This window comes from Ambystoma mexicanum, chromosome 2q, assembly GCF_040938575.1.
Source record: "Ambystoma mexicanum isolate Mex_15411 chromosome 2q, UKY_AmexF1_1, whole genome shotgun sequence".
Classification (NCBI taxonomy): Eukaryota; Metazoa; Chordata; class Amphibia; order Caudata; family Ambystomatidae; genus Ambystoma; species Ambystoma mexicanum.
In genome coordinates, this window is record NC_090924.1 from 1,004,910,013 (window position 1) to 1,004,924,323 (window position 14,311).

At 47.2% G+C, this 14,311-nt stretch overlaps 1 protein-coding gene across 1 annotated transcript in view; it reads right to left on the bottom strand.

Annotated features, from left to right (window-relative positions):
- GPNMB (glycoprotein nmb) overlaps nucleotides 1-14,311 on the bottom strand; it is a 38,809-nt gene that overhangs the window by 23,088 nt on the left and 1,410 nt on the right. Inside the window, exons 2-5 of the mRNA XM_069648324.1 lie at nucleotides 9,961-10,107; nucleotides 9,708-9,857; nucleotides 9,383-9,559; nucleotides 9,145-9,303 (exon numbers count right to left, since the gene is read on the bottom strand). Of these exons, the coding sequence (XP_069504425.1) occupies nucleotides 9,145-9,303; nucleotides 9,383-9,559; nucleotides 9,708-9,857; nucleotides 9,961-10,107 (633 nt within the window). The remainder of the gene's footprint in view (nucleotides 1-9,144; nucleotides 9,304-9,382; nucleotides 9,560-9,707; nucleotides 9,858-9,960; nucleotides 10,108-14,311) is intronic.

Here is a 14,311-nt window from a genome sequence, read left to right on the forward strand (position 1 = left end):
CTAACAAAAGAAACATGTCGAAGTCACGCCCTAATAACAGACACCCACAATAGCTTTCTTACCCATGGGCATTGTCTTGTTGTGAGGCTAGGCTAAGGGCTGTCGATGCAAATTGGTGAAGGTTTACAGGAGCCTTTTGCATCAAGCAATTATGACCTGAACTTCTGCATTTGGCTGTATAAATTAACCTTGCAGACTGGAGTCTTCCACCTGCCTTAGCAACAACTTTGTACGTTTGAGCAGCAGTGCCTTAAGTGTCCGACATGTACTGCTACTCGTCCAGATGTTGGACTTTTCAAGCCTACCAATTCAAAAACGCTGACAATTACATCTAATGTAAATAACCAGACCGTGAGCGCTTCCTGTTTTCATTCATGCTGTTGGTTTCCTGGTTAGGAAGGACTCCTGCACTGGCTGCATAACAGGTTAGCAGGATGAGGATGCAGGTCTAAAACCTAGTTCCCTTACAGGAGGCCCACTGCTTGCCAACCAGGAATATTCTCTAGCAGGCAAATCAGACACTGAGCAGGCAAGCTTCTTGCAACTCTGACTATAGGGCCATTAGATATTCAGAGTTGTTTATCTAACCAACCACAGTATTGGTGGCCAGCCTGATTCAAGCAATGGGTTCGGGGGGTGGGGGGGGTTCGGAATGTATGCCCCTTAAGGCTAACTAGGGCCTCCATTTCTGGTCCTCGAGGCAAAATTACTAAATACCAATTTCTCGAAATTGAAATACCCAACTTTGAAACCGCCACAACCAGACGTTCCAACACAACCAGACGTTCCAACATGGCCACTGCATTTTTTCCTCCCTGGCACCTGAAGTGCCTACCTTTGTACCCACCTCCAGCACCCTCCACCAATTGGTTACCATCTAATGTTGCTCCCTGGGAGAGGGCATGCTACACTGTCCCCCTGCAAAGGCTAAAATTGGAGACCCATTTGCACCCCCGTCCACCCCCCCCCCCATCTAGCCTGGATGGCAACAACCGGTCTGCCATGCCCAATCATGCACAGCCAGTCATCGCATCCTGTGCACTCCCATGCTGACCAGTCTCCCCTCTGCCACGGAAAAGCAGGACCACCTGCACACCCACAGACCAGGCAAGGCGGCCATGCCAACTATTGTCTACCAGCACATGTCCCAGTCCCTCTAGGATACTTTGTACTCATCTTGTGAGCTAGAACCATCCCGCACCCAGCCAGTTCCTCACTCCACCAATCCTCTGCATCCCCTTGCCACCAACCAACATGAACACCTACCAAAGCACCCAGCACACATACTGTTAGGAAAGATTTCATATTTGAATGTCATTTTCCCTCCTTGTGTCAGCAGCAAACCGTTTGGGGGTTTACACCCTGATCTAAACTTTGCCAGAGAAGCACAGCCCTCAGCTGCACTCCTCTGGGCTTTCGCTCAATTCTTATGGGGAAACTGACATGCCCTTAAGACAGTCAGTACTGGGAGACTTAGTTTCCCCTAGTCCTTTCCTCATGTTGCAGCTTTTGTGCAACATGTAACAAGAGTGCAATGTAACTTACTTTACCGCAGTCTTGAGTCTCTAGTCATTCCAAAGGCCCTAGAAACTCTCGCTGGACTTATTACGTTATTACGAACTGTGCAGGTGTGTCACGGACAGGACTGGTGGCAGCTATCGTTTTTCTTAGGTTTTGTACCTTTGCCAGGTTATCCGCGCTTACCGCATTTGGCACGAATAGGTGGCCTGGCTCTCAAAATGGCTATGCCACGAGGTTCTTTGTCCTGTCCTTTGGCCATCTTGCCCCTTCACCGTCCCCAGGTCAAGCAGACCCTCCATATTTGGTCATGCACTTTCTCGCGAAACCCAATGCTTTCGCAGGCTTTTGCATGCCTTGTGTGTGCCTCCAAGATGTGGACTGGGATGTCTGTTCCCAATACACATCCTGGGTACCAGAGAGTGTCGGAATGCCTGGGACCACCGTGGTCTGTGATTGGTCCACGTATGGAGTGAGTGTTTGTGAGCAGATCTCCCATTGGGTCCTCTCTGTTTTGGCACGAAGGGAACTTTGGATAAGAGGAGGCTGAAAACGCCACTACCATGTCGATCTCCTGAGTTCAAACTGAACAAGGGATAAGGAGCCAAGTATCCTACAGCAAGAAGTCAAGTCGAGGAACTGCTGGAAGGTTTGGCACCCTGAGCCCGCTGTCGTCCTGCGAGACCCCTCTACATCTGATCGTCCTAGAAGGTCTGCGAAGGCGCTTCGACCCATTGGAATAGTGGGACCAACTATTCTCAGCAGCGTCAAACTCTGCAAGTAAGCCTCTTCGGAAGTGTCCCTGTGCCAACCAGTGGGCTGACCAGCTTACACAGGACATTTGCTCTGTCACTGCCGCTGTTTTAGGGAGCCCTCGAAACTTGGCCTCCTGCTAGCTCTGTGTCCACGGCACCCTCACACCGAATTTCGTACACTTGGCATTCCCAGGTCTGAAGTGAGACGAGTGCGCCCGGACCAGAGTAAATGCGGTTGCCGTGTTACCCTGCTGTGGTAACGACCGGTGCACGTTCGCTGCAATTGTGACCCCCTCGACCCTGAATCCTGCTACCGCGGAATCTGCACGGTGTCGAGACGTCCTGCTCATCACATCCGAACCTGCCAGCAATGTGAACTGAACTGGCGAAGTCTGAGTCTGTCTGCGTCGGGGACCGTTGAGTAGTCCATACCCCAACCGGCGGCCCGTAGCGCAGGAACCCATTTCTTTTCTACCGCTGTTGCGAAATAACAAATCCATCCCACACTCTCACCCTGCCTCTGCCCGCAAATGGAGGTCTTGCTTGAGTAGTGGGTACTTGTTCTTCATCCACCTTCCTGAAGTGTCAGAGACCATTTTTTTGTCCATTGGCACAAGCGTGCATGTACGATTGAGCATAAGGCTCCTCTCTTCGTAGGGGTTGGACTGCTTCTAGTTAGGTGTATTTCTGAGGTTGAACTGGGTCTAACGATTACTCGCACTGCCTGTTTTCCTCCCCATCTAGGTGGTCTACATATTTCGTGCTTCTAACTCTTAAACCCCTCTCATATATATAGTACTGCTTGTGATGTGTTGGTTTACTTTAGTATTATTGTGATTCTATGCTATGGTCGATGTTACAAAGGCCTTGTAATAAATGTGTCTATTTTTAATATAACACCTGTCTGGAGTAATTTGTAAGTGTCCTTGCTTTGTGTGCTCATTGAGGTCTTTGTCACCCTCACCCCTCTTGAGACTTAGTCTTGACCGCCGCCATCGCTACCCTGATTGGTCTGGCTTGTCCAGAGGTTACCCTGTTCCAAGAAACTAGGTTGGCCTTCTGAACCTCTGCCCCTCCAGGTCAGAGTTCAGAAATCCATCTTAACACATACCAGTCAAGCGCCCAGCCATGCTCTCACCTTCACACTGTTGCATTCAAGCTTCCGAACATCTCCTTAATCATCCACACTGATTCCGCAACCAACAGGACGACCTGCACGCCACATGATGAAGACCAATACCTGTAGCAAAGTCGCACCCAATATGCCCATAAACCGCACACAAGGCAATGAGATGGTCAAATACCACCACCCACCCCCACCAATGCTATGCCAAGCATTCCAGAGACATCACAGCTTGCCGGCTACCATGCAGCTCACTAGGCGGGCCATCACTGCCAAGATCAAAGAAATGAATGCTCATCTCAGCCAGAGACCTTGCATCACATCCAAGCATAAATATAACAAGCCCACCCTCAATACAGCACCACCAGGAAGTCAGAATCCCCTGCCCCGCCACCAGCAATCATGAAACCCTCCCTAATAACTCACCTTAGTGAATGCACTGGCATAGTCACTGCCTCAACAAGCTCCCAACCCAAGAACCAGGCTTCTTCCAGCAAAACACTCCCATGCCTCCATTAGGACACGCAGTGATCAATGCAAGAACAATCCAGGCCCATACCCTAGACAATGACCTTAATTTCACAACTTTAGTTGCCACAGAATCTTGTTGCATCAAGCGCTACCCTTTCCCACCAAATGCAAAGGGGGGCGTTCCTTAGCCAACAGAGAAATCCCCACCCTAAACTGATATTCTTACAGTCAAACTGACCGTATCAGGCTCTGACACCATCACCCTTCACACTATATCGCCCTCCTGGCCCAACATCCACCTTCGAAGATGTAGTACACCTCCAAAGGACCTTAACCTGGGATACAGTGCTCCAACAGATGCAATAGCCCGCATTAGTAGACTTGCTTAGTATGCTAAGCTTCACCAGCTCCCCTGGACAAACCCACCAGGCAAATTCTCCTAGCTCTCCCCCCCCCCCCCCCAATACCTCACCAAGGAACACATGTCAAAATTGGGGGTGGGGGGGCGACACCACATTTGCAACTGAATAAACTAGCATTCACCACTGCAGCTATAAAACATAAGCAAGTGGTCTTGGGAGGATAGCTCAGGGCCAACGTGCTCGCCTTGGAAGCAAGACAGCACCACAGGTTCGATCCCCGGGTATGCACTTAGAAACCTCTGGGTATTAAGCGAGTTATAAATAACCCATCATATCCTTCTAGCCAAGTTAACCGTGTACAATAACACACACATTTCAAATGGTAAATCCAGCAGCGAGTGATTTTCTTACCATCCTCTGAGCTTCAACGTCCCTCCAACCCCCTACCACCAAAGAAGAACTTGGTGCACCAACATTCAAAACACCATCCCTACCAGTCCCCTATGCCGCGCCCATGACCGACCACAGGTGTTCTGCTTCACAAACTGAGAGGTCTGTAACCCTCAAAATGCACAGGAGACATCTTCCCACCTCTCATGGTGTTCTGGTTTCCTGGTGTTCATCGAGGCCCACTCCCCCACACCTTCAGCATACTATTGCAGCAACATTCCATGTTGCTTCTTCAGCAAGTGCTTTTTACATCCAGGTTACATAAGGTTCTACCTCCTTCTTAATCTGGATGTCTTCTAGCGATGGTCACTCCTTGACCACCGCTGTCTGTACCTTGCTGCTCCTAGCTTAAACCCTTGCTTCTGCTGCCCGAAATGGTTGTTCTTGCTGACTCAGTAAGGCAGTTATGACTTTCTCTTCTCTACACTTCACCCATGTGCTCTTGCCAAAGTGATGCAATCGTTTCACGAGTGTCCAGCTCAACATAATCTGCAGAAGTCAGGAGTGGAGAACACAAATGCTGTAAACACTGTATAGAAGAACCGTGAAGAGGACGCATGGGGCAAATGCACTGTGGTTGTGGGGCTATCCAACCCCTCAAGTGGATGTAAGTCTACAGCAACGAAAGTGGATTCTGGTGCAAGATACTCCATACTGCCCCCATGAAAAATGTAATGCAGTGTTCAATAGGAGCCCGTCTATCTAAAAAGTGGCATAGAGGTGCAAAGAGCAATATAGGACGGTTCACAACAAAAGGCCCAGTAAGTCCGGAGGAAGGTATTTGTATTGGAAATAAGCAGCATGTTGAGATTGAGTTGAGCTCACCAAACATGTGAAATTCGATCCCAATGTTGATGATCCACTCAGTTTGGAAAAAAAAACTAGGATCCCTCAAAGGGTATGGCCAATGCTGGTTGTGATGCTACCGTGCATAGTTTATTTCACAATGAGGTAGGCGGTTGTGACAACTAGAAAAACAGGGGATAATACAAAGCAGTCAACCCTCCAGAGTGCGTTTCACCTCTAGTAGTAAGAAAGCCATTAGGGAAGTTAAGAATATGCGTTGATTTGCAGGCTTTAAACAATGCAATATTGCCACCCACTACCGAATATTCATGAATTGCTATCCACTATTGGCCCAGCGAAATTATTCTCTACCTTAGATCAGTGGCATATGTGGCATATCACCAAGTATGATTGCACAAGGCATCAAAAGCACCTCACATGGTTCACCACACCAGAGGTCAACCCCAGCAGCAAATACAGGTTCAAAAACCATCCATAGGATATTTGATGGGGATGAAGGCTCATTTTTTCCAAAACGATATGTTGGTGTAGAGAAATAAGGAGGAACGTGGTGGAAGACGGAGGTGTGCGCTGCCAGTTAGAAAGGGCAGGGTTGACACAGCTGAAGTGTATATTGAATAAGCAACAAATAAGATACTTGGGCCACATCAGGAATGGAGCTGAAGAAATACTTGGCAGATATTGAGAAGACAAGCGGAGGGCATTTCTAGGCGTGGCCGAGTACTACACCAAATGTGTGCCTACAAAATAGTCCTGAGAGATTGAGTGGACAGAAGTAATAAATCCAAAAAACTAGAACTTGAAGAATGCATCTGCCTTGAGCAATAAGCAAGTAAGAACGATCATCGCAACGGATTCAAGGAGCTGGGAGCTGCGCTCATACAAAGAGCGGGGTTAGCATTATATTATGCCTTTGCATCAGAGCTGCAAGGTGCAGGAAAAGAGTATACATGATAGAGATTAACCATGGGGAGGGAAGGGGGCTTCAGCAAAGTTCTGATGGTTCACATGGGGTGTGATTTTGAATCACATGGATCATACACCATCAAGAGAAATGATTATCACATTATCTAGGCAATGATTCACTACGGAAGGAATGGGGCAGAAGGATTGGGTTGGACATCACAGAGAATCTATGGCAGCAAATGTGTGTGAATGTGACATTGTGCTCGTTAAGTCAGAGAGGTCGAGACAGATTAAAATTCTAAATCGGATATTTTGGACGCCAGAAAAAATGTGTAAAAGAGGGATGTTGGAGAGTGCTGATTGTTGGAGATGTATGTGTGAGATTGGTACGCTGGAACATCTACTATAGGATTGTAGATTGGTGAGACTGTTTTGGGGTGAGATTGGGCTGGTGTGAGGTGATTGATGGGCTGCCTGCCTTGGATTTCAGTGTGGTGGTGTTGGGCAGTGATGAACCTTTGGATGTCTTAATCAGAAGAAGAAGTGGTTATTCAGAGGGGCAATGACTGGTAAGAAGATTATCTTGTGGAATTTGAAGAATGCTTTGACATTGAATATAGCGACGTGGATATCTGAAATGCATGATCTGGCTAGTGTGGAGAGGGTGCTTTATAGGAGAAGTGGAAAAATGGGTTTGAGAAAATCTCGGGTAGATTTCTTCAGTTATATGAAACTTGGCGTTTTATATTGGTTGGGAGGTGGGTATTTAGGAGAAGTTACTGTGATTTGTAACATGATGTTTTGTAAATAAACTTTAAAAAAAAAAAAAGAAATGATGCAAAGGTTTGGATAAGCTGTCGAACAGAAAAAAAAAAAAAGGTTTGAAGTTTGAATTTACAAGAACATTTGAAGAGGAGGTGCAGTGCATAACCAGGTATCCTTAATCTCACATGGAGGCTAACTGACAAAGAAATTAATGTTATTTTGGCAGTCATGAGCCAGGCCATTAGTAGGCAAGAATGAAGACGTATTAGATGGTATCGAAAATGTGATGACGGTTGGAGAGGAACGAAGTTAAAAAACAATTGATGCATGCCATTGAAGGGGGGCAGTTGTACCACTGTGGATAAAGAGAAAGTGGAGGCCATCAGGGGGAATCAGAAAGATGATCTAATGGATAAGAGAACATTGGGGGCCAGGCTGTGACATGCAAATTGAAGAGCAGAGTGCCCTCTCCAAAGTGGGTGGGACAAGTCTGATGACAGTGACTTAGATTCCCAGTGCGCCACAGGAAAAGGTTGGCACAGAAATAGCTGGCTAATACACAGTGAGGATTACACAATATTTTGCATTGCAATAGACCTGCTAACAAAATGTTCAGAAGTGACGACGACAATCAAGATTTTCGCATGAGACATTCCATAGGGAGGGCAACAGTGTCAGACAATGGGCATCATTCAAAGACTCGCCTGCTATTGAACATTGCACCAGTGCAATATATGATCCTCAGATCAACGGGGTGGAAGGAGACTACAAGATGGGCAAGAGACAGTGAGAGATGTATGCCACTTGGCGATTGTCTGAATTCAGCAGGGGAAGGAGGCCTCCCTGGCTGTAGCGAGCTATGCTAGTGGAGATAAATTAGAAACTCGAGAAATAAGGCGTAGAGTAAGACAGCCCTCACATGCAGAGGTAAGGGGATGGGTGTGGCCGAGGCCACCAGATGCACTAGGAACAGCATGCGAGGTGGTCAGAACCAAAGTAGTGTAGGAATGCTGCAGGACCATTAGACGTAGGATATGAATATCAGGGTGATGCCATGGTATGAACATGGGCCGTTATCCTGAATGAAAACCTCATGAGAATGAGATAAACGGAGCAACATGAGCCCCGTGGGTGGAAGATCAGATGGCATAGTGTGCCGGAGTGAAGGATCCCAACGAGGTCAGGGAGGAAAGCAGGACAAGGCTATTTGCGGGACTATGGAGTGAGGATACGTAGAACTGGTTGAAGGAAGAGGGCTGTGGCATGTGGTGGAAGCCCATGACATGATTGTGGAAGGAGAATCACAGAGGAACGGCAGTTTGTGGAGTGGACGGAGGAGCAGTTGAGGCAGAGCTCTGAATTCAACATATTTACAAGTCTTCTCACGCATTACAGTAGATTAGCTGAATGGAAATATTCCATGAAATTCAAGGACGGGTATTCAGGGACTCCAACGTTGGTTACAGCAGATGCACAACTAGGTACTAAATGAAGTTGGCTCCTTAATGTTACAACTTTATTACTTAATCCCACGTGGGCAGATGATCGCTTGGTGAGAAATTCTTGGCATAGCATTTTGGCACACAAGTTTAGGAGCAATTGAATTGCTCGCCAGAAAGTATGGACCAGGGTGATGCCTGGCCTCGACACAAACGTTGAAAGAATAATTTAACCAGCTCTGCATGCAACTCACATAGTTGAAACTATAGGCGCAGGGCAATGGCACCAATTCGTCACGTGGCATAACAGACAGCAACATGTGACTCCTGGTCAAGTTAGTATTGAAGTGCTCTCATCGGTCTCCATTTATTTTCTAACAACTAATTTTACAGCTATTATGCCATTTGCAGATTTAATGAACAAGTTTCCAACCGCTATCTGAAAAAAAAGAAATGGATAATAGTATGCTTTGAACAACCCTAGATACCCTTTGCCCACTCAGAACCGCCCATCTTGGTATAGTATGTAAGCACAGCCATTGCCTCACCTGTTACAACATAAGCACCACTTGCTTTGGTTACAGGGGTATGATGCCCACGGCCTCGCCTATATACAGAGACCTCCATCAGCTGCGTTCCAAGGGTGATGTTCGTCGTATTAATGGAAAGAATTGCAGATGAGCCCCCGATTAGTTGGAAGTATTGACCTAAAACAAGTTAGAAGTTAGAAGCATGGCCAAGAGAAATCTTAGCTTTAATTTGCAGCATACTACAAAGTAAGATCACCAAGTGTATGAAAGACATAGATGAAGTTCTTCCTTCTCCAGTCATGGTGAGGAGGGAAGGGCCTGCCATCGGGGAAATTGCTTGCCGAGCCATTGAAGCAGTTCCCGGAGTCGCAGTAGTCCAGCCATTGAGTCCAGTTGTAGACAAACTCCCCAGCAGACAATGATGATGATGATTCTAGGGCAGAAACAGCAATGTCGGAGCAGCAAGAACAAGCGAATGCTTCCCTTATGGAGCCAACTCTGGAATGCTAAAGACTATTGCGGGGCCCAGTACCCGTATATAGCACCCTAGGAGTGAATAAGATGCCAGTGCTAGGGCTTACCATTCCTGCATTGCACACTCTGATCATAGACTATGTCTCCATTCTCATCTTCCTTCTGGCACCTGGGATACTGTAGGTTGACTGCAAAGGTCACGTTGGACCCCACCAGCGCTGGGCTGTCACTGGTGACGAGAGCCACCACCTTGCCACCTACAAAACAAAGCGTAAATATCACTGGCCCATGAAGGGGGCCATAAGCCCGGCAGCATCAAGACCATGGACCCTACAGGATTATGACGCAGCCATCAATTACCTTTCCAGCAGTTGTTCCATCTGGAGTCTTCGTCTCCCCAGGCAGGATAGCGCTTCTCATCCCAAGAGTTGCTGTCTGGTGACCAGTCCTGAATCCAACCAGATGGAGCAGAGCTGGTCCGCTGATGATGCATCACATCACGAAACCCTGCAGGTAATAAACAACCACACAAATTAGACTACTTTCACTAACAACCACTGGATGATCAAGAGTACCTGCAGCCAATGCCGTGGTGTTAGAGCATGCTGGGAACTGAATTATAAGGTGGGGCGCAATCAGATAGGGCAGCAACAAAGAAAAAACAAGCTGGTTCGCCATATCCAAACATACCATTGAACCCACTTTGAAAGTGGCCTCTGAAGTGGTACAGTCAGAGGGCAGAAGCCCGACTGTTGGTCCGTTGGTTGTTTTTACTCTATTCAGAAGGAACCCGGTTTAGGCAACGAATCATGGGGAACGCAACAAATGGAACGCTGCCAGGGGATCAGGACAGGTGCTCTACCCCCAGCAAACGCAAGGAAAGCACATCCTACTCTAGGGTGGGTTTTGCTGCACCCCTTTAGCAGTTTGCAGTGTGACCCAATGTGGAAATAGTTATTACAATTGCATCGGCTGAGTTCAAGCCCCTACAAAAAGGGGGGCAACAGCAGTGTTAGAAGTTACAGTAGACATGACAAAGGGAAAATCCAGGAGGCGAAAAAGGAATGCCCAGGACCTCAGCGTATCACATACAGACAGTTCTACGCTGCACGCATAGGCAATCCGGGATATTTTAAGGAGACATAGCAACCTGATTCAAGGTTCAGTGGAAGCCAACGAGGCTGTGCAGTTATCCGCATCTCAAGAAGGACGTTGGCCAACTAGGGAAACTTTACAGTGGTGCCAAGATTTGGACAACTCAACCATTCCCCCCTCGCCCCCTCCCTTTCTCAAATGGCCATTTTTATCAGCAGGATAAGCAAGGATGCAAATATGAAGGCTTCCTAGAACTAAGCCAGTAATAAAAGGTTCATAGAGGCACAAGCAGATGAGCTTAGTGCAAGAAATTCGCTAAATTATTGTGGAAACGAAACTGGTGACAGGGTCATTTGATCACTTGAACTAAGGTACTGATTTCGGAAAGTCCGTGGCAATTCATTGTACCCAGTAATGTGCTTTCACTATACATTTCCTGCTGGGAGTTGATGCGATGGGTCACTTCCATTGACTGAAGCTGGGAGTTGATTTGAAAGCAAGTAAAAATCAAAGCCCGAGGTGTCCTTCCTGAAGTCTGGTGTCAACTCCAAGAGCAGTAGAAATAAAATATGGCTATAGTGACTACTCACCATCCAAATACAATAGTCCCATAAGTTATCTGGGGATGAAAGAATTGCCTCAAATGGAGCACCTATACAGTGGAGTCGCCAGGAATCAAATTTAGGAGGGGAACAGAGGGGGTCAAAGACAAAAGTAGGGGGGGCACAGACAAAAGTAGGGCGGGGGGACATGGTCACAGCTCGTCTTAAGTAGGGGGGCAATGGGGGACCCTGGCCCCCCCTTAGCGACGCCACTGCACCTATACCTGACTTTACACTAGAGCGCAGAATCTCAGGCCAATGCCCTGCATGCGTAATGCAGGTTAAAAGCCTTGGCAATATGACCCAACCCCCTATCATTTGACACTCAATGAAGTCTGCTTTTTAAATTGTCAAACGACATAGATTTCTGGATTGTTTCTTGTGCCCATAAATTGCAGTTGTTGAATGCCTTCATCCACAGTAGGTTTGCCATCTGGCACACCGCAGGCTAGTGAACGTGGCAGCCTGTGCCCTTCGAAACCATTGCATTGGAGTAAAGATAGATGTGAGAGTTTACTCGTGTATCCACCCATAGCTAGGCACTCCCCATGCACTACTTGCCCCTCCCTGCATCCTTCAGCTAGTTCCATCAAGCAGTAACAAAAAACACTGGCAGGCTCCCCACCAAGGTAGCCTTCGGAGGGTCGATGGCTGATATCGAATCCTCTACTGGTGTTTAAGTGGGCCCTCCCTCACTTTATAAGCAGGATGTGTCCTCTACTTACAACCAAGCACTGGCAAAGCCAACAGCTTCGGTTCTGGTTCTGTTCATTCGACAGGCACGGCTATTCAATGCCCAGCTATTACCCATTTTCCACCTTTTACTGTCATGGCCTGGTAAAACCATTAGCACCCAAGTGCTCATATGCATACATAAACCAAAAGAGTTGGCTTTGCCAATGCTTGTTAAAATCGGCCACCAAGACCCATGTACCGTCGGTCAAGGAAAGTATTCCATAACACCTTGCGATTGGTGCATAAATCCCTTGTATCAGAGGGACTAGGGTTTCCATCCAGCAGATCTCAGATTGTGCAATAAAGCTTAGTTATTGGTCCGGCCTTAGTCTTGCACATGTGAGAAGTACAGGCAGCCAAGGCCTGGAACTCTTGCACTGTAGTTGAGGATCACCTGATGTTTGCCTCAACCCCAAGACCACCATGTTCCTGATACCCTACACTAAATATTTGCATAAAATGGGAATCTCTGCGGCGAGATGCTGCTTCAGGTGTACGAGCACTCTCAAAACTAACACCACAGGAAAATAAAAACGCTAGGATGGCCCTTTATTACCACAATAGCTCCACCCCAACATAAAGACACACATTGCTCATAGCTACGCAACACCATGAAAATGCACGCAGGGACAGCAGCAGAACCAAGCACCATTGAATGCAAGTAATCCCGTTCCTAAAGGCTCAAGAACATTCCAGAGCCGAGGTCTTGAACTTGGAGGGTGTTCAGTTTTGTCTTCCAGGGATGATTGCCACAATGCAATTAGTTGCAGCTTGTAAGGCGCATCTACGTAAATGCTATTGCATAATAAATGTCAGTGGTTAAAATGACACCCAGTGCTGGAAGGAGTCAATGTTTACATTTTCAAAGAACAAACAAGTGCAGGCTGGTACTATAGGTGTGCACTGGTCACTAGCTGGCATCTTCCTTCTTGAGGGACAGATGTCCTCAGGGTCGGACCGGGGCATACAATCTGTCCAGGCACCAGTGAAATAGTGCTCTGCATTGCTATCCAGAACAGACCGACTATGCAAGGTAAAGTAGGTGGCAATTATGCATTTGAAAACATTTACTTCGGAACATTAGTGTAATATCGTATGAAACCGGTCTACTCGGTGTAAATCAATATGAAAGTCTCATCCTGTCAAAAGACCACCCATCTTTGAACCACGGGCTGGCAACTCCATAGGCAGCCAGTCCAAGCCTGGATTGATCAGTTATCCGAAAAGTATCGGACACATACGGGCCCAAGGGAGATTGAGATACTACAAAAAGAAGCAATTTTCCAAACGCATCTAGATTGCACTGGGAGAAGTTTCTCCGAATGAAAACGTCAATTCAAAACCACGGAGGTTAATTGACATTAGCCATGCCCGGCCCTTGGTTCGCCGTGGGCCTGTGACCTGAAGTAGTAGCCCGCTAGCGATCACTAACACACGAGTCATGAAGGACCCTTCCGAGCAATTCAGAACACGCAATAAACTTGACCGCATTCAATCATTCAGAGTCAGAAAGGACGGGACACAGCGTCAACATGGCAGACTACATACTGTTTAAGCCGCGACAGGGAAACCGGAAGATCGATGTAGAGAAACCTTCCAGTTCGAAGATACGTACCATTGAAATACTTGACAAAGGACAACCGATTACGCACAAGGCAAACATTCAACCAACACGTTTTGCCCATTTTCTTTGAATGGTAGTAAGCGAATTTACCCACCACAAGGCCAGCACCTTTATGGTTATTGCCACTCACTGCCAAGAGCCTTGTAAGGGAGACATTATCGCTCCGGATTACCGACGGCTTAAATTGAAAGCCGAGCATGTTCTGTCTATAGGGATGGCTCCAGCTGCATGCTGGGCACCCAAGGCCGCCTCATCGAAGTGAAGAGGAAGTAATGAGGGCTTCAGGCATCAGGTGCCCAGGAGTTCCTGCACCACAGAGGGCAAAGACAACACCCAGGGCCGTGAAGATTGCACTTACTGCCTCAAGAAACAGCACAACCAGGGAACTATGGCCACCACGCGAGGTAAACTACAGGGTCAGACAATTGTCTCGGGCACCAATGAAAAAGTGGCTCATATTTGCAAGTAACTATTCATTTATTTTGTAACAGACTGTTCAGTAGTAGTAACCAAGGAAGTGGTGTTTGATAAAATGTGATGCAAATTGTGCATGTAAAGAATATTTACTGGTCAATACTACTAGCCACATGGTGAAGCAACTTATCAAACTAGCCCACATTGGCCAAAAATGTGGCCCACACCAGCATGTCATTTT